The sequence below is a fragment of the Dama dama genome, chromosome 3 (genome assembly GCF_033118175.1).
Source record: "Dama dama isolate Ldn47 chromosome 3, ASM3311817v1, whole genome shotgun sequence".
Lineage (NCBI taxonomy): Eukaryota > Metazoa > Chordata > Mammalia > Artiodactyla > Cervidae > Dama > Dama dama.
In genome coordinates this window covers 54257786-54284847 of record NC_083683.1, presented here as the reverse complement: position 1 = coordinate 54284847, position 27062 = coordinate 54257786, and the positions used below count along the sequence as shown (strand labels likewise).

General features: G+C 37.8%; 1 protein-coding gene across 2 annotated transcripts in view; it reads right to left on the bottom strand.

Moving 5' to 3' along the window:
- Positions 1-5419: 5419 nt before the first annotated feature.
- GXYLT1 (glucoside xylosyltransferase 1) overlaps positions 5420-27062 on the bottom strand; it is a 50637-nt gene continuing 28994 nt past the window's right edge. For both annotated transcript variants that reach the window (XM_061129788.1, XM_061129796.1), the window contains 3 exons: positions 20309-20432; positions 19933-20105; positions 5420-11252 (listed from right to left, as the gene is read on the bottom strand). In XM_061129788.1, the coding sequence (XP_060985771.1) occupies positions 11091-11252; positions 19933-20105; positions 20309-20432 (459 nt within the window). In that variant the 3' untranslated portion in view covers positions 5420-11090. The remainder of the gene's footprint in view (positions 11253-19932; positions 20106-20308; positions 20433-27062) is intronic.

Below are 27062 nucleotides of genomic sequence, written 5' to 3'. Positions count from 1 at the left end.
CTATATCACCCAAATTACAATCTAATAGAAAATCCTGTAATCACTTTTTAAAATCCAGGTGTATATCAGAAGTATCTTGGAATTTTTTGAAAAATACAAATGCCCAAGTATTGCTTTTGTTCACCAGAGATCCAGATATGTTTCTAATGAGCAGCCATGTTTAAAAACACCTGGAATATATGAGGATCTTTTACTTTTGTCTAGTTTGATTCACTTTTTCAATCTCAGATTCCGGGCTCCCATTTCATTTACTTTATGTTTTCCAATTTCTCCATCTCCTTTTTTTTCTGATGCTCTTTCTCAAGCTTTTATCTAACATAGTAGAAAAGCTTTTGTATACATATATAAAAATATGTATAATATATATATTTTAGAAAACTTATGAATTTTTGCCTAAAAAACTTATGACATTTTGATTTCACTTGTTTGACTTAGTATGAATAGAATGTTAGATTTCTAATTTAAAAAAATAGATATGCAAGAAGCAACAAAGGTTTACTGTATAGCATGAGGAATTATACTCAATATCTTATAACTTTTATGAAAAATAATTTCAAAAATAATATATGTGTATATGTGTAACTGAATCACACACAAAAAAATAATTCTTTTTGAAATTTAGTAATGTTTATCTTTTTGCCAGTTTTTCTAAATGTCTAATCACGTGATACAAAGTTTTAAATATATTTGTGTAGGACATAAGATTAATATAAATGAATTAAATATAAATCTATTATATTTAAATTATTAATGATATCATTCAAGATGCTCCTGTTCTTATTTTTTCTCCACTTGGTAAAATATTCTCAGAGAAATGTTAATATGCCTCACTATGATTACATATTTTTTTCGTTTTCCTTATATTTCTTCTGCTTTTTGCTTTATGTTTTCCTTCTTTGTTGTTAGGTGTCTAATGGTTTATGATTTCTATTTTCTTTGTGAATTGTACCTTTTATCATTAAAAAACTCATCTGTTTCATTTATAATAAATAAAATAAAAACAATGCTAAAAAAAAAAAAGAATTCAAGCATTGAAGTCTGCTTTTGCCACTTAAAAGTTGCTTTGCCTTAGGCCAGTAATATACCATGCCTCTCATTTGCTCCACTTAAAAAGTGCAGATAGTACTATCTCGCTCCTAGAACTGTCATAAAGATTTCATGAGATAATAAATATAAAGCAAAGAGCATCATACTTAGTGCTCTATCTCAGAAAAAGCTTAGCTCCTTTAAATAAAGTCTTGTGTGGGTGGAATAAGGAGCTTTCTGAAAGAAGATGGAGCTTAAAACACCCAGAGTTTAGCTAAATGAGTCTTTCACATGTAATGAGGGCCACTAGAAAAGTATAAAGTTAGAAGCATACATAGAAAAGAAAATCAAAACTCTTCATGTTGAAGTTTCAAGAGCAAAACTCTTCAGGCTTTCCTGGTGGCAACAAAGATCCAGCACAGACAAAAGTAAACAATTTTTTTTTAAAAAGCTCTTCATGTTGGGCCATCCCTAGTGATCCAATGTTTAGGACTCCATGCTTCCACTGCAGCATGGGACACAGGTTCAATCCCTGGTTGAGGAACCAAGATCCTGCAACGGCTCATGGCTAAAATACAACAAATTGCCTAATTAAACATAAGTGAATTGAACTCACATATTACCTTTGTGTCTTCACTAAATTCCACCAAAGTGATAGCAAAACAGAAGCATACATCCACATGGGCAAAGAAAACAAGAAAGATGAAAGCAGCAACAAAAAATTGAAAGCTGAAAAGTAAAGGAACAAGGAGTTGCTGATCATTTTCTTTGCTGAAATGTAAGCAGGAAATGGGCTTCCCTCGTGGCTTCAGCAGCAAAGAATCCACCAGCAATGCAGGAGACACAGGAGACATGGGTTTGATCCTTGGGTTGGGAAGATTCCCTAGAGAAGGGCATGGCAACCCGCTCCAGTATTCTTGCCTGGAGAATCCGATGGAAAGATGACCCTGGCGGGACACAGAGAGTCAGACACCACTGAAGCAACTTAGCCCACAGCACAAGCAGGAAACGGGGAAAGCACAGGGACAAGCCGCTTGAATCAGAGTCCTGGAGGGATATCAGGAACTGCAGTACAAGGTTCTGCTGAGGGTAGGGGCACTGGTGGCCTCAGCAGATGAGCTGCTAGACAGCCCGCCCAACCTCACCCCAACACTGCACCTCTGTACAGTGAGTACCATTCCTCCACGACGACAGAGTCTGGAGTTTAACTGGCTAAAGAGTTTGAATTTAAAAAAAAAAAAAGAAAAATAGTGACTTTGGATATATTTGCCTCAACTCACTTTCCAAAAAAAAAAAAAGAGGGGGAGGTAAATTAAATGATAGCTAACAGCCCCCTTCCTCTCCTTAGTTCTCACAATTGAATGCAGGCTCAAACCACATAAACATGTTCTCCTTTCTGAGGAATCTGACCAGACCAAGAAAAAGACCTACAGATACTGAGAGAACCAAGAATTCCCAATAAAACAGCACAGATTATCCTGTAGTAAAGCCCATCAGATAATAAATCGCACCCATGCAGAGCTTCTACTCAGCTCTTAGGCACCTCAATATTAACTATAATCATCAGACATCCAACATTAGAGGCCGACCAAAACAAGGAATAAAAAGAAACTTTGTGATTGGGATTATGCAAAATCATTAACATCCTTGGGGAGAAAAGAGTACATTTCTGAAATGAGTACAAGATGGTATAAAAGAAAACACTGGAAATTTTAAATACAAAAACAAATTCATAGATGAGTAGGAGAGAGGTGGGCACGCGTGCTAAGTCGCTTCAGTAGTGTCTGACTGCAACCCTATGAACTATAGGCCGCCAGAGGGGCCCCAGGGAGAAGGCAGCGATCCACCTCTCTCCACACTCTCCGCCATGAGCACCACCCCAAGGGCGACTGTTGGCAGAGTGGGTGCCTCTCACCACCGCACATGCCTACGGCAGCCCCATGACAAATCCAGCTCAAGGTCAAAGAACTGGCTTTAGACGGGAGGTTTAGTAACACAGGGAAGCCAGAAGATTCTACCAGAGCAGATTCAGATTTATTACAGATTTGAGATTAATGTGTGTGCATGAATAATCAATGACCCAAAAAGTGGACCAGGAGGGTATGTGAATCACATGACCTCACACTGTCACCTGAAGTTCTGTGCAGTAGACTCACCACATTGCTAGCACTGAGCTTCCTCTCATTATCTCAGATATACACACTTTAATTAGACTAGAATTTTTCACCTCTTCTGGTTTAATTTCTTTCACTATCCATGAGGGTATACATTTTGGGGAAATAGAATTTTATTTCTTGTTTTTAAAAATAAAATGGCCAGAGTTCAAACTTGTCCCAATTTACAAAACACCTCTACAGTTTTATAAAACATCCCTCAATTAAAATGTATTGTGTGTCTACCATGTATAGTCATGGTGACAGACACTACTTGAAAAAGGAAATGACTTTTGCCTCCAGAGTTTACACTCTAGTAGAGCTGTGCTGTCCAAATTGTTAACCACGAGCCGCAAGTGGCCACTTGAAATGTGACAAAGCTGAAATGAGATGACAAATGCTGATGATGAGATGACAAATGCTGAGATGAGATGACAAAAACGTGACAAATGCTGTATGTGATAAACACATGCTTATTAGTACAATATGAAAAAAATATGATCTCACTAAATATTTTTATATTGACTACATGCCCAGATGATAAAATTTTGGATATACTTAAGCAAAATATATTACTAAAATTAGTAGCAAGTACTTTTCACTGCTTTTAATGTGGCTACTAGAAAACTTAATTATATATGTGCTTGTATTATATTTGTCAGACAGCACTGTTCTAACAGATTAAAAACCTCTTTTAACCTGTTAAGTTTATTAAAATATTAAAATATTTTAAATGCTAAAGAACAGTAGATAAAGTATAAGTAAAACTGATGGTCCAATTTTGTTAATTTTCACAAATAAATTTTTTAAAACTTTACTATTCAAAAATGTCTTTTTAAGAATGGAAAGGTAAAAGAATAACCCCGAAGTAACAGTACTTAGACATGTCAGTCTCACAAAGATATAACTATTATTTACTTTTATTATTTTATTGTATATTTATTACAAATTATTTTACAAAAACTTTCCACTTAAGGTACTTAAATTAAATCACAACTAGAAAAATGGTAAAAGTAGTTAATGACTACTTCCCCTAACAAGTTAAAACTCATTATTTTTGGTTTCATACTTCAGAAGTCCATAGGCTAATCTCTACTTAAGTACATTATTATGACATAATATGTAGCTAAAGAATGAGGTGGATCTAATGTATCAACAAGGCATGATATTATAATGTATAATCTGAAATGAGGCAAGCTGTCAGACGTTGTAGAAGCCAGCCCAGTGTGGGTGCATCACGTGTAAATGTGCAGAGCAAGACAGGGAGGATACATGCCAAATGTTCTCAGGGATGGCTTGTTAGGAGTCTTTTTTACTTCATATACTTTTAATTCTTCTGTATTGTTTGAACCTTTTTTAATAAGGACATTGTGTAACTTATAAATGATATAAAACAAAAGACTGTTGATTTTAACTCTCTTGTAAGTACTCATCACCTCAGTAGCTTTTAAAACCCTTATGCTTATGCTATCAATTGTGACCGGAAAATCATAGTATAAGTAACAAAATATGTAAACCTGAGAACTATTGGATCATAACATTACGGAGACCCATTAAAGTACAATTACATACACTCTGGCACAGAAAAAGTGCTCTTCTCTAGATCTGAAATTTGATCCTCTGAGAAGTTTTAAGAAATACTTGGGCCAGTAAAATCATGTAGGTCTGTTATCTACCCTTCTACCCCACAGACTTCTAACAGAACCCTGATGTTACTTCCTTTTCCTTTCCTGTGAGTAGCCATTTTTCAAGGGGAGGCTACGGTTAAGTGTGGGGCAAATTAAGATCTGAGCGAACCATTCAAGTTTTATTCTCTTTGAAAAGTAATGGTTTTGGACACAGACAGCCACTGCTATGGCTATGAGGGCAAGTGAATGGGGACAGGTGGCACCTTCCTCTTATAAAAAGATGTATTTTTGCCTCTGGTTGCCATTTGGGACCCAGAATGCTGGCTGTCACTTGGGGGCTATGGGGGGAAAACTAGCTCACATGGTGAGAACTGTAATGTAAAGACAGAAGGTACCTATGTTTCCAATGACATTGTCCAGTTGGTGAATCAGTCAATCCAAGAACTGCCGCCTGCCTGGACTTCTAGTTATCAACTTTCCCAAGGCTAATGATTTCAAAACTACTTTTTTTAAGAAATTACTTAATTGGAAGATAATTACTTTACAATACTGTGATGGTTTTTTGCCATACATCAACATGTATTGGCCTTCTAGAGTAATTCAGACACACCATTTGAAGAAATCAGACATTTATTGAGTATATGTTCATTTAATACCACCACAAAGTGAAAAAGATATGAACTCCCCCCAAAACAGAACAAAGCAACTTGCCATTATTCTCCTGTTATATCTGAATCTATAATTTTGCACTCACCTTCTCTTTAATAAATGTCAAGACACACAAACTACTTGGAGGAGGATATCCAATTTATCCTAAAATCGTAATATTTTAAGGTAAAAAGCAGTTTAAGAGTAGTAATCGCTACGTATCACAGTATAGCAAAATGCCTCTTGCAGCTTTAGAATCATTACTACTCAAAATATTAACACATTTATGCAAATACTTGTGAAAAATGGAACCACCTTCCAGTTTCTGATTTCAGGAACAGGTGCAAACCACCATCTCCTTCACAGATCTTCTGTTACAACATCCATCAAAAGCCACTGGCCCAGCTCTCAAATACTGACAATGACTATGATGCATGTGTGTTGAGTTTGGAATGGATGACACAGTCTACAGCAAAGCTACAAGACCTGAATTATTTTTGCATAACACCCCAATACTCCCTGAAGAAATTTTACACACAGGTTGAAAACAGCTATTTTCCATCATAGTTTAAGTCAACTTATATTTTAAATGGAAGGTACACTGTTGCTTCTCTTTAGTTTTTACAAGGACTAACTATGATGTTGTATATTTGAATATGCTTACGAATTCAGACAGTATATGTAAACTACACATAATCAGAGGCTTCACATCAGTTAAGTTTGTATTAAAAAGTCTGACCAGACCTTCCAAATAGCATTCACAGCATTAGAAGTGAGAGAGATTTTCCTTTTTCTCTCCACATCTTTTCAAAGGCTCTCTTTTGTTTGAAAACTGGAGTTACAGAAAATTCTTAAAAAATAATCCCATTAGACATTTTGAATTATTGGTAGAAATGAGGTGACAATAGGTATTTTTCATTTAGAAGTAAGTTTGACATTGATTTGTAATCATTTCTAAATTACTTAGTCCAATATCCTATTCCATGCTCTTCTCATAATTCTATAATTGCTAGATATCTAAATTAACATCATATTCATTTTTAGTTAACAAAAATTCTTGCACCACAATTTACCCCTGCCTTAAGTTCATATAACTTAGCTTTTAAAATCTAGTTTCATGTTCAATGAATCAAGAAATAACAAACATTAGGACAGTTAAGCCAGGCTTTAATAGGCAAAAAAGGGTTGCTTTGGCAAAGTATAAAAGGATAACTGTTACAGTACTAATCATTATTTAATCTACTTTTATTAAATATTAGAACACAATAAGGCAATTGTTTTAAGACACGTGAAGTCACATTTAATAAACTGGTAACTGGCCCTACACGGACACACTGTGCACCTACCTCTCCTGTACACTGTGCCCCTACTTCTCTTTACTCTAATAAATCAAAAAGTTAAAAATAAAAGATTAGCAGTCTTACTAAATCACTACTGATTTACACTAAGATGTTTATTCCTTACAATATAAACTTCTGAAAAAGAAGACTCTGATTACCCTCTTTCAAGGTTTTTCCATTTAATGTACTCCTGTTGTCTCCTGTTATCTTGAATCCTTTCCTAACACTCCACCCGGAAGTATGCCTACTGAGGAATCGATGGATGTGATGTGTGGTTTAAACTGCCACTCAAGGTAGGGCAGTGGTTCCCAAACCTGGCCTCCTATCAATATCATCTGGGAAAACCAGATAAGATTCCTGGGCCCCCTTCAGATCTAATAAGGTTATCCCCTTCCACCCTAACCTCCCATATGATCTATGTGGTCAGTCCTGCATAATCCAGTATCTGGGAGGACTAAAAGGATGTTAAAAAGGAAGATATTTGTCATCGTGTTTCCACAGGTCTTGGGTCACAAACTGGGATCCAATATATAGAAAGAAAAAAAAACTACAATGTAGAATCATAGCACTAAATGATCAGTGAGCAGAGTAACTGGGGAAAGACTTTACTATCAACAAATCAAACAAACAAATTCAACAGAGGTAGCCTGGCTGCCCCTTCCATGAAAGCCTGACCCTGCAGGGCCATGAACAGAGGAAGGCAAGCTGACCGCAGGACAGGCTAGGGGGTCGCAGCTTCAAAAGTGACTGTCCCCACACCACTTCCCTCGCTCTCGCCTTCTCCACTCCCCACTCTGAGCCACTCTTCTCTTCCTCTGCCTTTGGCCATTCTCTTACTCCCTTCTCTTTCCTCACTTCTCTCAACTCCTCTCCTTTCCTTCTTCCTCTAATCATTCATTTACATCATTCTTTTCTTCACTTTCTCTTCCTTAAAAATTCTTCCTTAAACAAGCTAAGCAAATTCACACTGGAGATATAATGCACGTCAGCAAACATTCGGTCTAAAACAGAATGATCTGTACAGGAGACAACAGCGGGGCACAGAACTTCAACAGCAAGGCTGGAGTGGCGTGAGACAAGCCATGCAGCTAACCCGTTCTCTCCCGGGGCTCACAGCTCCAAGACTGCTGAGTCTCATGAGGTGGGCAAGGCACAATGATTGTTCGCAAGCTTACGGGACTGAGAAGGTGAATCACATGCCCTGGCCCCCTGATCAAGAAGAGAATGCAGATCCAGTTCAGTTTGGTTTTCTTTCCTTTATACCAATAACATTCAACTTGAGGCAAAATGAGAGAGCAGTGAAGCAGTAATACTGTTTCAGGCTCGAAAGTATCCAGAGATAACCGGGTTACTGTATATACATTATGAACTACTCTTCACAGGGGGGAAAAACAAAGTATGCATTTTCTTAAAATGTAAATCACAATATATATTTTCTCAAGGTTTTTTCCTCTAAGATGGCAACTTCATATAAATAAAGGTTGACTACATTATAAAGTCATTCCACTTTGGTAACACTGTAGCCCAGAGATAATTCTGAGGTCAGAATTTTTCTAAGACATAGACTCGAAGAATATATAATATAATTCAAATACACTGCATAGATATACTGTCTTAAGGAAAGAAATATAAAACATTCTGTAAGCTGCTCTAGAATTTAACCTCATTAATGCTGAGAAACTGTATTTCTTGAAACTTCTCAAGGGAAAAGTTTATCTAAAGATAAACTCAGAAAATTCATTTTAACATTGTTAAGGACTTCCTGTGATATCCTAAATTTTAGGTAAAAATAGTCTCTCAGTGGAGAGTTTTCACCATAACCCAATTTATGGTAAAATGCTAAAATTAGGTCAGGTCTGAATAAACCAAGTGAAGAACCTTCCAACTGACCCCACAACAAAGAGTGTGTGATGGTATAAATAAGGCACAACATGTGTGAGACCACAGCACACAGTCCAGTTAAACTATGATACACTCTACCCAGTCTCAATCATACTAGAACCCACGGGGCTAAGAGTCTGTTCACTGAGAAAATTAAACCTAAGGAGCTTCCTAATAATATAAATCCATATATTGTAAATAACCCCAAGTTCTTCCACTAACATTCCAGAATCACATTTATAATCCACCAACTGTGCTGAGAATTGTGGTCCTAACTTCAGCCTTCAAGTTGGCAGAATGATTTCCAGTGGTTCCCAAACTAAATGACACCAAAATCATCTGAGGTGCTTATTAAAAATAGAATCATAAGGTGACTTATTTTTGCACTCTTATCATAAGGGAAATGTGCCTTCGATATTAACTGAAGCCAAAGGGGGGGGCAATGTCATTGTAGCTACCAAAGTGTTTATACAGGTGAAATAACATGATGACTGGCATTTTCTTTAAGATACATCAGCAAAGGAAAAAGGGACAGATAACACAGAAGTGGTAAAACACGGACGTGTTCAATCTGGACAAGGAGTACCACTGTACTGTTCTCTCCACTTCTGTGTAATGAGCAGACCCATCTGGATATGGCATACCAGGGTCATCTAAGGTGAAGCCCAGGCCATTCTCGTGAAGCCCAGGCCATTCTCATCAAGGTCTCCACAAGAGCCTAATGTGGCCAGGCAGCCAAGGGTCTCCTCTGGGGCCATTAAAAATTATCCTATCTGCTCCAAACTTCGAAATTCTAGGGATCCCATTTTTTATTTAGCCAATTCAATCTCAACACGTTCACGAGTCCTCATGTTCACCGTAGCATTCCCTAAATGCCTCTGCCCCACGAGAGCCGGGCTCTTGTCAAATTCTGATTCATCTTTCTCACACCTTCCTTTCTCAACCTGTCCTTGACTCAACTGTTCAAGACAGAGGCCAGCTGTTCTCCCAACCTCCTCAGAGGGCTCTGGGTCTTCATAAAGCCAGTCACCACTATTTCAGGTACTTCATAAACTACCATGGCAGTTTTCCTTCATGATTTTCTCTTCTCTATTTAAGTATTAAAATACCAAAAGGAGAAAAAGAAGTTAACCTCATAGTACTTGGTAAAGAGACATGTGCCCCAGCACAGCACATGCTAAGTACTCAGAATCTATAGTTATATCAGTTAAAGGTCAAAAACACTAAGAAAAGTAATATTTTTCTTACTGTCAGGATAAAAAAAAAAATAGCTGTCTTAAGTGATATTCAAAAAAGGAGGACATGCACATTAACCAAATCAAAACCAAATTAACTGTTTTCTACAGTCAGATGTGACAATCTTAAGCCAAATCATCCATGATAGTTTTCTAATGTACTTAAATTAAGGTTGTATATGTATATTTGCTTCTTCAAAGGTATTTTGCAAAGCCATTTTGAGGTAGAAGGGAAAAGGTTTCAATGGACCACTTTTTCCTGCTCCACTGTTAACTGTAATCACTGCTCACAGAAGACGTAGCTTCCATATTTTGGTCCATCATATTTTCCACCATGACGGAAGTATACTTCTTAGGTTCTCACTTTATTATCTGCATATTTATTGCTTCCAGAATGCCCAGTAAAGCTGAAATTTTTCATTTAAAGTGATAAAAAATTTTCCTAAAATACTTGCTTAATAATCTTAGACCTGACTTTTGGCAAGACAGTTAAGCACATACAAATGAAAATACTACATTTCACAAATACACACAAAGACTAAAATCCAAACTTTCACTGTTTTTCTTATGGAGCTCAATCTTAAATGTGCAGCTTACGTATAAACTAAAAACACTTTTAAACATGATTGTCACAAAAATATTTTAAACAGAGATGAAATGTATAAAGGCACACACAGATTGTCGATAGTGACATCAGTTCCATCACATTTCTTTAGAAACAGAACCTTTCCTGTTTCTGTAAACAACTTCTTTTTCTCACACATTTAAAGTGAGGTTAGTGCTGACATAAGATTATTGCTATACTCACAGTTTGAGTGTTTCCACTGTGTATGAGGTACATTTTCTCCATTCATACATCCTTACTGCCCTTACCTACTGGAGAGTTAAGAGTCAACCCAAGTCTGTAGGCTATAACCATTCAATAACATTTTTGTAAATACTGGAATGATACCAGATAACATTATAAAACATGAGAGATCAAAAATATCTTCTTGTTGAGGTCCAAGACTTCAACTTTTTCTTCATTACATGAAAATACAGCTCATTTGACTTCTTCAGGAAAAAAATTCTACTGAAGATGAATAATTGCTTCCTGAAAACTTCATCTAAGACTATTCCTTCACAACAGTCTCTGATATTTTGTTGTTTTAATTCATTTGATTTAGCAGTCACCAAGAATCACCTTTCTTTCGGTGGTCTGTCATAACGGTCTTGTATGCTTTTTGTCAGCTGTTTGATAAATATTTTGTAAATTTTTCCACAGTATGTATGCACTGTCTTTTGTAGTTCCAGTTCTAATGGTTTTAATAAGGAATGGATGTTGTCATCTTCAAAAGAACACTAGAGAAAGAAGATAAAAAAGACAAAGATACATATAAAAATTTAACTATTCCCAATAACTTCTTCAATCAACTTTTTATCAACAGTCTCCACTTGAAAAAGTCTCATAGACGGCACGTGCCCAACAAGTAATTTCAACGAATTAAATAGAAGACATCTCACAGGTGGAGGGAGGAGGCAGAGAATCCTGAGTCAAGGCAAGGACATGGTCAAGAGGAGAAAAGACCCAGAGATTCTCACAGCTGTGAGAAGACAAGCAACAGGTCTGAAGGTGGCTGAGAGAGACTAATAAAAGCCAAAAATCACTCTGGTAACACTGGTGAAGCTGGACTGGGAAGGAGTGAGATGGGGAGAACACAGTTCAGGGTTTCCCAAAGAATCCCAGCTGCACAAGGACAGATGTTTGAGAACTGCTAAACACCACGCACTCTTGAGTGAGATTCACAGGGACACGTGAGAAACTATTAAAACAAAAAATACACCTGTTGGATGTTGTTTGGCCCACTAATTCCAAAATGTACTTTCAGAATCCTTTTTCACTACAAAATGTATTAATAGCTCAAGAAATATATTTTGGAAAACACTGTAGTAGTAGTAAGTGGAAAAAAAGCTGAGCTCTTAGTATTTTCGGCCATGTACCTTTTTGTTATTTGCAACTACAATTAGAAAGACTGATGGGGCTTGAAAATATCTTACAGGAAAGTTTAAAGTCAGTAAAAAATGGAAGACTCTAAAGGAAATTCAGAACCAGAAATCTAGGAGGACTGCAAATGACCCGAGGTTTACTACCCTGCCGCAGAGGGAGAGGAAATGGAAGCACCACTTGAATCACAATTAGTGCCTGGTGCACTGGGAAGACCCAGAGAAATCGGGTGGAGAGGGAGGTGGGAGGGGGGATCGGGATGGGGAATACGTGTAAATCCATGGCTGATTCACATCAATGTATGACAAAACCCACTGAAAAAAAAATAAATAAATAAAGGAAAAAAAAAAAAAGAATCACAATTAGTGAGTCTGTAGGAAGCTGCAGCCCCTTTATGGAGAACAGGCTGAACTTCAATGCTCATTCAGAACACTGCCGTGGTAGGGCTGCACAGAGATCCTAAACCCTGGTGCCTCTAGTGCAAGAAACTAGAAGCATTAACTGCATGAAACCTTCCTTCTTGGGTAATTTTTTCAAACCTAATCCCATACACTGAAGATAAATATCTTAAAGTATTAAAAAAAAAAAAAAAAAGCAGGGGGGAGAAGAGGCTTAACTAGAAAGAAATGTAATGAAAATAATAACAGCCAGCACTCTGGGATCTAGAAGAAACTGCCGAAAGCTGGACTGGTTAAAAAGCAAGCACTTCCTACACACCAGGCATCAGGCTAAGAGCTTTATATGCAGTAATGCATTTAAACCTCACACCAACTTTATGAAACATGACAATTTACAATGAAGCAACTAAGGAAGGGAGAGAGAATTCTCCCAGTTACAAAGCTCCAAGTGCTCAAAGCACACAGCACTGCCTACCCAAAAAAGCAAATGCAACTGTGCCAAGTGAGTTTCAAAAACTCTGCTGAAAAGATGAAGCTCAGTTACCAGTGGTGAACTGCGGTGTGCTGTACATAGATGTGTCTACATTTGTCTGGGGCTAAAAGTAGCAGCCATGCTGAAGAAGGGAACCTTCATCAAGGTGTAACAGCTGTAATGGAGTGACAGTCTGGTAACAGTTCACTGTGTACAAAAACGTACTAGGGCAACGGCGGCTGAGAGGCGAGTGATACTGGGCAGACCAAACTGGTCTTTTTCCTACTCTACAATGACAAAAAATGAAAACGCTACAAAGGTGTTTAAATGCTAATTCCTGGGGAATACCTGAGATTCACTTCATTTTCTTGTGATTTTAAATCCCAGTGTCTGTGGTTAAAAAAATGTTTTTCTTCACTGGGAAGGTCTTGTGATGAGTATTTTCCTGAAATAAAAACAGTGCCTCAGGGATTACAGCTCTTTTAGTCCACCACATACCACAAGAAGTTTGACCTTTAAAGAAGAAGGTGAGGAATCACCAGATGCCCACCTGTATATACAGAGCCAGCAGTCGCCCTCCGCCAGGCTCATACTCCACGGCACCCAGGACTGCACGCACCTGGCATCCAGAAGCTCCCCTGCCCAGGGGCCACGGTGCCCTCCCCTGGCTGCAGGCCTCCTCCTCCCCTACTGCGTGCTACCCGACTCGTCCACACCTTTGGCTGCCTGGTACTCGGCCTTCCAGCTCAGACCGATGTCAGCTCCTCCGAGAAGCTCTCCTGACACAGATGTTCACTCCCTCTTCACTGGCACCGTACCCAGCACACAAACTTTAGGAAGGTCATGTTTTATTTATAAGAATGTCAGCTGAAGGCAGAGAGTGAACAGTGAGGCTACGATGCCCACAATGAGATACTTCAAGGCATTTTCAAAAAACAGAACATGTTTTAAAAATACAAGTACAATGGCAGGCAGTTCAATCCTTCAGATGCCAAGTGCCAGCTACATACAAGATTGTGCAGGAGAGGATGTTGAGTCCCCTGAATCTCTGCAAATCTACTGCATCTGGTGCAGATACAAGAAGGGTATGAGGTAAATCAATGTTAACACAGAAACACCACGAAATCTAATAACTCAAATGAAATACAGGAAGCAGAAAATACTTTACAGCGCAATAAAATGCTTTATTCCCACTGTGAATCTGCACTTTTTAATCTTAGTATTTGTATTCACTCAACAACTAACATTTAACAATTATGTATGGACTTGCTGGCAGACATAGCCATGCGTTCACATTTTACAAATGGTTCACATCCTATGGTTCACAACATTCAATGGCTATGACTAAGCTTCTCTCTGAAACTTGCATAGATACCTCTGTCTGAACAGTAATTCTTTTAAAAATTATACTTTCCATTGAATAATAGATAAGAGAAGATAAAAACACTAACCAAGCACCAAAAAGACTGATTAACTTCGTTAAGTTGAAAACTGGGTAGATACGGCTAATGAATACAAACCAAAAGCAACCACTAGTCATTAATTACTTCAGGGTTTGAAACAGTTTTTAAAATAAGATTTATTTCTTAAAAATCGAGTGTAATTAATCAGCTTAAAACAAATACTCAGTTTTTTTTTAAAGTATATACTTATAAGAGATCAAAGATCAAATAAAACTAGTAAGATTTAATTCCTTAATAATGGATTTTTTTTTTAATGCTCAGAGGCAACAAAGAAATCACATTTTTATAGGAGTGCATTTCTTTTCTACCCTGCAAAGTCTCAGAACTCCAAAAGTACCTTTTGTTATTTTTATCACCTCTTGACAAGCCATAATAAAGCATTATTAAAATATGATACTGATTCTGAAGGCATACAAGGTCAGCTACATGAAAATGAACATCAACACTAAATTTTATCATTCTTCAGTGAGTGTAGCTGTATCATGATAAACTGATTATTCAGAAACCCTCTCTCTCACGCTTATAGGGTTAAGAAACTTAGAAAAACACTAAAGCTGTAGCCTACAATGCTATCAGTATTTTCCCTACCACCAAGTGTGAGCAACACTCATTTCCAGGAGAAAACTTCAGCTGCAGATCACCTTACACAGCATGCATCGTCACCACGTCCGGCCCAGTCCGGCCACTGCCTGCTTGCACCCATCACCCCAGTCAAACAGCTCAACTCCTGACCTCCTCATGGGGTTTTCACCACCCTCAAGACCTTTCCTCAGGCAGTGTTGGTTCTGCCTGCTCACCTGGCAAGCTCTTACCCATTCTTCAGGGTTCACTTTAAATGCCTCCTCATCAATGAGGCCTTCCTTCCCTGGCCCTTCGGGGCACAGCTGCTGCACTCTTCGTCATCCTAATACAGTCTGTGTCTCAGCAGATTAGTTCAGCATCTTTATTCTCATTCTTATTAATGAGACTGCACTAGCAAATACTGAGATCAGTTCAGTTCAGTTTAGTTCAGTCGCTCAGTCATGTCCAACTCTTTGCGACCCCATGAATCACAGCACGCCAGGCCTCCCTGTCCATCACAAGCTCCCGGAGTTTACCCAAACTCATGCCCATCGAGTCAGTGATGCCATACAACCATCTCATCCTCTGTCGTCCCCTTCTCCTCCTGCCCCCAATCCTTCCCAGCATCAGAGTATTTTCCAATGAGTCAACTCTTCACAATAGGTGGCCAAAGTATTGGAGGTTCAGCTTCAGTATCAGTCCTTCCAATGAACACCCAGGACTGATCTCCTTTAGGATGGACTGGTTGGATCTACTTGCAGTCCAAGGGACTCTCAAGAGTCTTCTCCAACACCATAGTTCAAAAGCATCAATTCTTTGGCACTCAGCTTTCTTTATAGTCCAACTGTCACATCCACACATGACTACTGGAAAAACCATAGCTTTGACTAGACGGACCTTTGTTGGCAAAGTAATGTCTCTGCTTTTTAATATGCTATCTAGGTTGGTCATAACTTTCCTTCCAAGGAGTAAGCGTCTTTTAATTTCATGGCTGCAGTCACCATCTGCAGTGATTTTGGAGCCCAAAAAAATAAAGTCTGACACTGTTTCCACTATTTCCCCATCTATTTCCCATGAAGTGATGGGACCAGATGCCATGATCTTAGTTTTCTGAATGTTGAGCTTTAAGCCAACTTTTTCACTCTCCCCTTTCACTTTCATCAAGAGGCTTTTTAGTTCCTCTTCACTTTCTGCCATAAGGGTGGTATCATTAGCAAATACTTAAAGAGTCTCGCCAATAGGGGCATCAGCTCTTTTGATCCCCACACTTAGACCAAACCAGCACTCTTGTTGCTGATATCTGTCTTCACATCCATAGAAGATTAGACACAGTCCAGCAGCGCAGTGAACATACCCCCTGAAAGATGAATGGTCACTTATAACTTCTCCCTAGGTATCGGTGAATTAGCTGCATGGATAGTGACTGATACACAGCTCATTAAGCAAAACCATAAATCCAATCCTTATTTGGCTTTGCCCCAAGTCTTGGTCCCCAACATACTCAGAGACCTGATTCATGCATCAATCTACAGGTACGTGAAGTATAATCATCTCCCCCTGTCAATCCACCTTAACTACATAAAAGTGGACTGTTAAGACCAAGGGGAAAAAGAGACAGAAACAGGTACCAGGGGTGACAGGGCCAGAATCATTTTTTCCAAACTTAATATAAAGTTTAGTATTTAAAAAAGAAAACCTCATTTACAAGGCAACAAAGAAAACTGAATAGACTTAAGATATGTTCAAAATCCACAGTATGAAGAGATCTATTCAACATTCCTGAAAGACACAAATCAAAGACAACCCTTGTTCCTAAGATGTCTCAATACCATCAAAACATCAGCAGTCACTAAGTCAACATGTGACAATGACACACTCCCAACGAAAAAACAACTTTTTGTTAAATGCATTGATATCTATGTAAAAATAAAAATACATAAGTAGGAAAACACTATAAGGACAGGATGTGAACAGGGAATAGCCCTTCAGTTCAGTTCAGTTCAGTCACTCAGTCGTGTCTGACTCTTTGGGACCCCATGAATTGCAGCACGCCAGGCCTCCCTCTCCAGCAGGTATTAAAATATAGCACAAACTCATCATAGTTAAAACAGTGTGTGAGTGCACAAATGGACAGACCAGTGGAGCAAAAGAGAAAATCCAGAAATCACAAATGGAACTTTAGTATATGATAAAGTCAGTATCTCAAATCTTCAGGTTATAGATAACCTTTCAAATAAACATAATTGCAACAAGACGGCCACTTGGAAAAAGATCAAATCAGATCTATCCCTTACTCAAGAGTAAATTCCAAATTGAGCAGAAGACTAAATGTAGTAAGTGAAACAGTATATAGGTGAACCTTTCTGTAAGCTGAGTATAGGTAGGGAAAGACTTTCTAACTATGATTGTTTTTTAAAGGTTTTAAATTTGATTACACAAAAATTTTTAAAAAACAACTCTGAATGACAAAAAATGCCATAAACAAAGTCAAACTGGGAGAAAATATTTACATCAGATATAACAGGAAAAGAACTAATATCTTTAACACACAAAGAACTTGCAGCAAATGATGGGCAGGTGGGAAGTAAAGTATGAAAGTCTCACATGGTGATGACTGTACAACTCTGTAAATATGCTAAAAACCACCAAATAATTTACACTATGAGTGAAAAGGATGGCATATGAAATATGTTAAAAATAAAGTCATTTTTAAAAATCAATAGAAGACTAAGTAAGAGATCTGAAAGAAAATTCACACCAAAAAGATGTAAAAACAGCTGTTAGATATATAAAAAGATGTTCATCTCACTCATACGAGAAAGTGAAATTTAAACTAAGATTCCATTTCTCACTTATTCGCATGGCAAAAAATTTTCAAGGTTGACAATACACTCCTGTGCATAACAGGCTTCCTCATGAACTGTTGGCAGGAATGAAAATAATCCCTATGTAGGGGAAACAGGCAGTAACTTCCATTAAAATTATCCCATGTCCAGGAATTTACCCTAATTAATACATTGCTTTTTCCTTCCTCCCTCCCTCCATCACTTCTTTCCTTCTTTTCTCTCTCTCTCTCATTCTCTCCTTCCCCCTATTGGCCCACCTTGCAGTCTGCAGAATCTTAGTGTCCCCAAACCAGAGATCTAACCAGAGCCCCGGCAGTAAAAGCATGGAGCCCTAACCACTGGTCGACAAGAGAATTCTGCAGCATTATTATTCAAAACGTTGGAGAATACCAAAACATTCAAACTTAAGAGATGAGTTGAATAAACTCTAGTACATGTACAAAGTGGAGTATCATACAGTTGTGTAAAAAACGTATGAGGAAGATATTTATAAATGCCCAAACTTACAGAATATTGTAAAACAAAAGCAAAGAACAATGGGGGGAAAACATCCTCTTAAAATGGGTCCTTGTGCTTGCCTTCTGGGGAGGCGGTCCTGAGCAGGTGAATCATATGGCATCTATGCATATGTTATATGCGGACTGCACCCACCTCTCCCCCCCCCCCCCCAACCTTTGCCTCCTGGGTTGTTATGCTACTTTCCCCTTACTTTGCTACATTTCTATAGTTAAGTTGGTTTTACTTGAATGATTCATGTTTAGGGGGAAAAAAAAAATGAAAATACCCTTAAGATTTGTTTCAACTCCTCCTGCAAATAAAAAAATAAATGAAAAAAAAAAAGCAAAGAACAAATAAAGATGAACAATACCTTTCATGTAAGAAAAGGGGACTTACAAAACATACGTGTACCCTCTCATCTGTACAAGAAGGACAAATCAGAAAATGAAATTCGTGATGGGGCTGGGACTTGGGGTGGAAGGATGCGGAAGGAACAATTTCTGAGGAAACCCTAATACAGCTTTGACTTTTTGAAGTATATTAATATTCCTCATATCAAACTGAACTAAGACTTCCCTGATGGTGCAGTGGTTAAGACTCTGCCTGCCAATGCAGGACATGGGTTCAATTCCTGGTCTTGGAAGATTTCACATGCCATGGGGCAACTAAGCCCAAGAGCCACAACTACTGCGGCCCCTGCTCTAGAGTCTGTGCTCTGCAACAAGAGAAGCCACTCTAAGGGGAAGCCTACATACTGAAACTAGAGAGCTCCCACTCACTACAACTAGAGTAAGCCCTTGTGCAGCAGCAAAGACCCAGACAGCCAAAAAAGTAATTAATTAAGTCCTTAAAAATTAAATCAACAAAGATGAGGGGGAAAATCTTAAAACTGAAAGCATATGGAAATACATGAATCCAACAGTATTTCAAATGAATAAATAATGACACTGACAGGAGGAGAAAAAAACTAATGCAAATTCAGTACAGAACATGCATCCTCATCCAGGGGCGGGGAGGGAGGGAGAAGGACTGTAAACAAACTGAATGTTTACAGCCAGCTAGTTTTTCAAGGAGAGGAGTGGGGATAGTAGTACAAATGGAGCATTTCTGAAATTATTTTAAATGTATTATAGCATTAAGCAAAAGAGGAAAAGTTCTAGTTTGCAGCCAGGATTCTAACTGGAAGAAAACAGAAACCATGTAGAAGAGGAAAGGAAGGAGCCTGAGGGAATGTAACTGGGCACACTGGTGCGGGCATAGGACTCTGTATCTGTGTGTGTGTTTGCATTTTTGTATTTCCCAGCTCTGCTGCTGCAAGGGCTTGGAAGGGAAGACACCTTTGCAGCAACAAGCATCAGAGTTCCTTAGAGAGACAGCTGATTTCAGGGCGAGGGCAGGGAAGGCATAGTAAGATAAGCCTGGGATATTTTGCTTGTACCTCCTCTTTGAGAAGGTACTCAAAATAATGATGGGAATGTGTCAAATAAGCACAAGAGATGGCCAAAAGGGGCACTCAATCGCTAAATTTGGCACAACTTCAGCATCAATATAAATAACATTGAACACTGCATTACAATTTGCTGAAAAGAATAGTATCAGTGAGTTCATACTGATAATGCATAGGTCAATAAGTGGGCAAAAGGCAGTGTCCTTCCTTACAGCAGAAAGCCAAGTGCCAGAGCTATATGGGGAGGGTGTGGTGGGGCTTATCACTACTGAACTAGAGTAAAGGATATGCAAATTCTCTGTAAACCAGGGAGCATGTCCACAAAAACACTTAAAAAAAAAAAAGAGCTTACATTTCTCAGTGCTTCATAAATAGCTCTAAATGCTGGTTGCTTATCATCATGGTAAACACCTCTGTTCCCATGGAGAATAAAGATTCCTTCTTCTTCAGCTTCTTGGCAATTGCTTCCATATATGCAATGATCTGGTCGATAATTCCATTGGCAAGGAAAAACAAAAAGGCTTTCTACACAAAGACAAAACAAAGAAGTAAACACACGCTAATTCCACAGAATTAACATTCTGCAAAGATTTTAAACTTAGTTTACTATGTCTTAAACATAACGGCTGATAATATAAGCCAAAATCAAATAAATGCATTTTTTTCAATTTTGACTAAATACTATGGTTTTTTTTTTTACAAAGAATAAAAGAAATTTTAAAAATTACCTGGATTATGAAAAAATATGATATTCAACAGATCTTGATCACCCCATGTAATGTTCAGTTTGTATTTTTTAAGCAATGGCATCAGTATATCTCCCCATTGTAGTCGTACGGTGGTCATATCATTCTGTGGGTAAATACATTAACAAATTTCTCAGACTTCCAGGTTAAAAATGGCAGCATAGTGACAGTTCCTCATTCTTCCCTTAGCAACCATTACAGAGCAACAGGAGATGCGCAAACTTTTTTGTTATAAAACAATGTGACCCTAACATAAACCTAAAAGTGAGGAAGAATGAACAGCTCAAGTGGAGAGAGAACAAAAGATATCTGAAGCTGTAGGGAGACATGATGAAACTAACAGAAGTCAGGAAACAAAGGGAAAGAGAAAGGAGATGCTGGTTTCAGTGCTATGACTGTACCCTCATCTTATAAAGCACACAGTTTTAGTACCTCTGTCATATATCTAGACACAGCACCTATGTCTCTGTGATACGCTGCTGAAGATTAAACATGTTAATATATAAATGAAAAGTACTAGGAGCAGTGGGGCTTCCCTGGTAGCTCAGACGGCAAAGAATCTGCCTGCAATGCAGGAGACCAGTTCAATCCCTGAGTCAGGAAGATCCCTGAAGAAGGGAGTGTCTCCCCACTCCGTTATTCCTGCCTGGAGGATTTCATGGACAGAGGAGCTTTGCAACCTATAGTCTATGGGGTCGCAAAGAGCTGGACGTGACTGAGTAACTAACACACACACACAGGAGCAGTACTTGGCACAGCGTTGGTTAGTCTTATATTATCACCACGATCACCATGATTCTTAGACTGATCTGTTAATCCTTTATAATTGGCATTTCAAAGAGATCACTTGAAACTGATAAATAAAAAACAGATACTGAATTTAATCAGATGCCTTTTCAGCCTCTATGGAATTACTCATAGCTCATTATTTTAAAACTCAAAGTCAGATACGTAAGGAAACAACAGAGTTGAAAGAGGCCTGGGGATCATTTGAATCTAGGGTGAAAAGGGGTGGAGTTGAATACTAAGTCTTTTATACAAATTTGACTCTTGGAAACTCTAGGTTTAAACTAAGTACTTTTCAAACTATAGTTTGCAACATGCTGATGAGTGAATTTCTCATATCCTCTGAGAGATTTAAGTACAGAAATTGAGCATAAAATTTAGAAACTTTTATAGCAATTTAACAGAGTAAAATTTTATGTCTATTTATTTTAACATTTTCCAAGTAACTTATTTATATTATTTTTTACAAAACCATTGGCTCATGACAGATTGCAAACAATGTTTAAAAAAGCACTGATCCTTCTTCACTGATCCTATCTCCAGAGAGTCTGAATTGTTACAAGCTATTCAAGGATATATAGTAAACTCAGTGGAGGTATAAGCAATCTATCCTTTGAGAAGGAAAAGTAAGAATTCCTAGGAGAAAAAACTACATATTAAAACTAAATATAATCTACTGTAGTAATTGTATTACCTTCTTTCTCAGGATGCAGTAAATACAGTGACTATACACAATGAGAAATCTCTCACACACACACACACACACACAAAATCTGGAAAATGACTGAAACAAATTTTACTTAAGGTAATAGTAAGAAAACAATTTATTGAAAGGACAACTCTGCAATGAGTCACTGATCATGTTAACTAAACACTCTTAGGATCTGAAAAGGAAAATATGAGTTGATCAACAAGGACCAAGACCAGTAACGCATTCAATAGACAGTACTGATGGAATAACCTTTGTATCATGTCATGTTCAAGTTTTCACTAGATTTTACTTATTTAAAAAAAAAAAAGAAGAAAAACATACCTATTCTAAGAAACACATCTACTCAAAGAAGAAAAGATAAATAACAAGTCCAGGGCAGTTTTAGGGGGAAAGGGGGTGGGGGGGCATGGTGGGGGGCGGGGAGAGGAATCTTTATAACGCAAAGGAAAAGTCCTACCAGAAAAATATTGGACAAGAAGCAATAACACTAGTAGTACTTGTTGAGGACATAATGTAGAATATCCAACACCAAAAAAGCCATGAAAAATGAGTTTAATAAAGAGGCATTATATACAAAAAGAGTTCAAGCCAACAGAAACAGAAAAACAGCAAAATAGAAGTCAAAGGAAATGGACATACAGCCATTCACAAAGGAGGAAACATAAACGGCTAAAAATTATGAAAAGATTTTCACCCACATAGGTGGTGTAGTCAGGAATGTAAAAATCAAAATACATGAGGTATTTTTCAGCCATCAGTTCAGTTTAGTTCAGTTGCTCAGTTATGTCCGACTCTTTGTGACCCCATGAATCGCAGCACACCAGGCCTCCCTGTCCATCACCAACTCCCGGAGTTTACCCAAACTCATGCCCATTGAGTTGGTGATGCCATCCAGCCATCTCATCCTCTGTCATCCCCTTCTCCTCCTGCCTTCAATCTTTCCCACCATCAGGGTCTTTTCAAATGAGTCAGCTCTTCACATCAGGTGGCCAAAGTATTGGAGCTTCAGCTTCAGCATCAGTCCTTCCAATGAATTCTCAGGACTGATTTCCTCTAGGATGGACTGGTTGGATCTCCCTGCAGTCCAAGGGACTCTCAAGAGTCTTCTCCAATACCACAGTTCAAAAGCATCAATTCTTCGGCGCTCAGCTTTCTTTATAGTCCATCTCTCACATCCATGCATGACCACTGGAAAAACCATAGCCTTGACTAGACGGACCTTTGTTGACAAAGTAATGTCTCTGCTTTTTAATATGCTGTCTAGGTTAGTCATAACTTTCCTTCCAAGGAGTAAGCGTCTTTTAATTTCATGGCTGCAGTCACCATCTGCAGTGATTTTGGAGACCCCAATATAAAGTCAGACCACAGTTTCCACTGTTTCCCCATCTATTTGCCATGAAGTGATGGGACTGGATGCCATGATCTTGGTTTTCTGAATGTTGAGATTTAAGACAACTTTTTCGCTCTCCTCTATCACTTTCATCAAGAGGTTCTTTAGTTCTTCTTCACTTTCTGCCATAAGGGTGGTGTCATCTGCATATCTGAGGTTATTGATATTTCTCCCAGCAATCTTGATTCCAGCTTGTGCTTCATCCAGCCCAGCGTTTCCCATGATGTGCTCTGCACATAAGTTAAATAAGCAGGGTGACAATATACAGCCTTGGCGTACTCCTTTTCCTATTTGGAACCAGTCTGTTGTTCCATGTCCAGTTCTAACTATTGCTTCCTGACCTGCATACAGGTTTCTCAAGAGGCAGGTCAGGTGGTCTGGTATTCCCATCTCCTTCAGAATTTTCCACAGTTTATTGTGATCCACACAGTCAAAGGCTTTGGCATAGTCAATAAAGCAGAAGTAGCCATATAACTCGGAGAAGGCAATGGCACCCCACTCCAGTACTCTTGCCTGGAAAATCCCATGGACGACGGAGCCTGGTAGGCTGCAGTCCATGGGGTCACGAACAGTCGGACACAACTGAGTGACTTCACTTTCACTTTTCACTTCCATGCATTGGAGAAGGAAATGGCAACCCACTCCAGTGTTCTTGCCTGGAGAATCCCAGGGACGGGGGAGCCTGGCGGGCTGCCATCTATGGGGTCACACAGAGTCGGACACGACTGAAGCGACTTAGCAGCAGCAGCAGCCATATAACTACATATTAATACTAGTACACACAATCAAATCAAATTATTCTTTCTCCACAATATCACACACGTTAAATGTGACAGGCTATACGTACTGACATAAAAATCAACTATATATTTGCTAAGTGAAAAAAGCAAACCGAAGCTGTATAAAAGGTGTCCACATGTAAATGCTAATGTACATGTATATCTGCTTCAAAATGCCTTTTTAAAAGGGCCTGAAGAATACAGAGCAAAGTACATAATGTCATTTGGGCAAAAGAATGAAACTGGGGATAGTGGAATGTAAAGTGGAAAAGTGTCTTTTTACTCAATGAATTGCCTGAATTTTTACAAGCATGATTTATTTTGTAATTTTTAAAAAAAGATGTAGCTCTAATATTCATTTCAGCAAATCTACCAAAAATGCACATGTATTATATTAAGATAAATTAGTTTCATTTTTAGAATTATGTAAGCTTTTGAAAACAAACTCATTATTACCATCAGTCTATGTTATATGTAAAAATAAAATTAACAGATGACTATTCATATCATGCTCTGACAATGCTAGAAACTGAGAACTCATCCATTCTCAAAGATTGATTACTAATTTCTGAAAAGTTCTGCCCCTTTTGGAAAGATGTTCACTGACATTGTTTTCTCAAGCTGTATATGTAACACAATAAAAGCCTTCCATCACACACATATTTCAAATATGTAAAAACAATCATCACAACTACCTCACAGTAAGTATTCTATTTTTTTATACTTTTCAATAATTCATCAATGGCAAAAAAAAATAGTTCATTAATTGCCTGGTTTCTAAAACTTCTGTCTGTCCTCTGCCAGTAATTATCCGAGTTGCTACTTTATGCCAGACTCCATGCTAAATATTCTGAAAGCAAAGCTGTATAAAAGACATACCCTCCCCTCAGTACCTGGAGAAACAGGCCAAAATTAAACTTTACAAAATAATAAATGGCAGGACACGAACAAGGTACAGCAAACATACAAGAAAAGAATTCTCAAGATGCCTATAGTCTTTGGTTTTTATCTAATAAATAGGAAAAGGTCAAGAAATATCCTAATAGGGATTCAACACTGCAGAAACAATCATAATACAAAGTAGTGTCTTAGCCAGGGTTATATCAGTGTCTACCAAGCATTATGAGAAACAAAACAAAAAGCTAAATTTTTACTATTTTAAATTTTAAAATATTTAATTACAATACATAAGGTTGGAACTGAATAATTATGAATGGCTGGAGCTGGCTACAGCAAAGCATATTAAGAATTTAAAACATGGTCACTGCCCTGTGGGTTGTCTTACAGGCTTTCATGTGATAATAACTATGGGATAACATTTGTGGACCTTTATGAAACAGCTTGAAAAGTTATTATAAGCAATTCAGTTATATCACTAGAGCTCTAAAATTTGACATCTGTGCCAGAAATTATATAAAGTCAGTAGGAAAAAAAACAAGGCCATGTCTGCTAAAGATATGTTTGGAAATCAGGAAAAATAAAGAGATATTGATCGGGATGGGGAATACGTGTAAATCTATGGCTGATTCATATCAATGTATGACAAAACCCACTGAAATGTTGTGAAGTAATTCGCCTCCAACTAATAAAAAAATTAAAAATAAATAAATTAATTAAATGGAACAACAAAAAAAAATCAATAAATTTTGTCAAAACATATCAGCAATCATAAACAAAATATTTTAAAAACAGAGCAAATCTTTGTTCCCAGTGGGCAAGAAGAGAGTTGTCTGAAACAAAGGGACAGTATGTATGAAGTAAATTGCACCTTCTAATTAATATACAATCATACACCTCGTATTTTTCTTCATTAAGTCACTAATACACAGATAAAAACAAGTTTGAAAGCTTAGAAATTTTTTCAATTCCCGTATCTACATCTCTAGTTGGATTAGAACACGCCAGACTAAAAGGAAAGGGGAGAAACTATTCCACGTACTTAAGAATGACATTCTAATAAGTAAAAGGCAAATAAAAAATAATTATAGATTTGAACTACATAGCTGTAATTTGAAATGTTCTTAAAAATCAAATAATGGTGTTACACTAAATTGTCTCTAAGGTTCTTTGCAACACAACACTTCTCATAATTCTGAGAATTTCAAATGAAGAGTCCCTGAGCACTTACATCATTCCTTAGCACATAATCTCACAGCACCATCTTCTGGTATAATATTACTGTGCATAGTCTAACCATCAGAAAAGGAAGAAAATTCATGGCATGACACCTGCCTTACTTAGTAAAACGTTATGGTAGATAAATTTTTAAAACTCAAAATATATTAGCAAACCGGGTAACTGAGGTTGACTGATGAGAGCACACGTTACATTGACTTCATTAATGCATTCATTTGTGGGAGACAAACTGAAGAGAAATCAAGATTTCAGAAACGTACAGAAGATGGGAAAGCTAAAAAAACAAACAGACCAACCCTATGTCTGCTAGATATACAGAAGATAAGAGTGATGGATATTAACTGCCTTAAGAATGAAATGTCCAGATGTGGGTGGTGACGGCTACAAGCAGTACAGTGGCCTGTCGGAAGGATACAAAGGGACAATAGATTTAAATCAGACATGAAGACAGGAATCAAAATAATGGTGTAAACTCTGGTCCACCACAGCCAATGGAAAAATCCTAAATATATATATGTGCAAATATGTATGCATAGATATTCATATCATAAAGATATAATATCCCTTAATGCTTAATTCAGTATTAACCAGATGTAAAGGGAGAAACAGTGAGCGTGCTTATTTAACTTCTATGCAGAGTACATCATGAGAAATGCTGGGGTGGAGGAAGCACAAGCTGGAATCAGATTGCTGGGAGAAATATCAGTAACCTCAGATATGCAGATGACACCACCGTTATGGCAGAAAGTAAAGAGGAACTAAAAAGCCTCTTGATGAAAGTGAATGAGGAGAGTGAAAAAGATGGCTTAAAGTTCAACATTCAGAAAACTAAGATCATAGCATCTGGTCCCATCACTTCATGGGAAATAGATGGGGAAACAGTGGAAACAATGTCAGACTTTATTTTTTTGGGCTCCAAAATCACTGCAGATG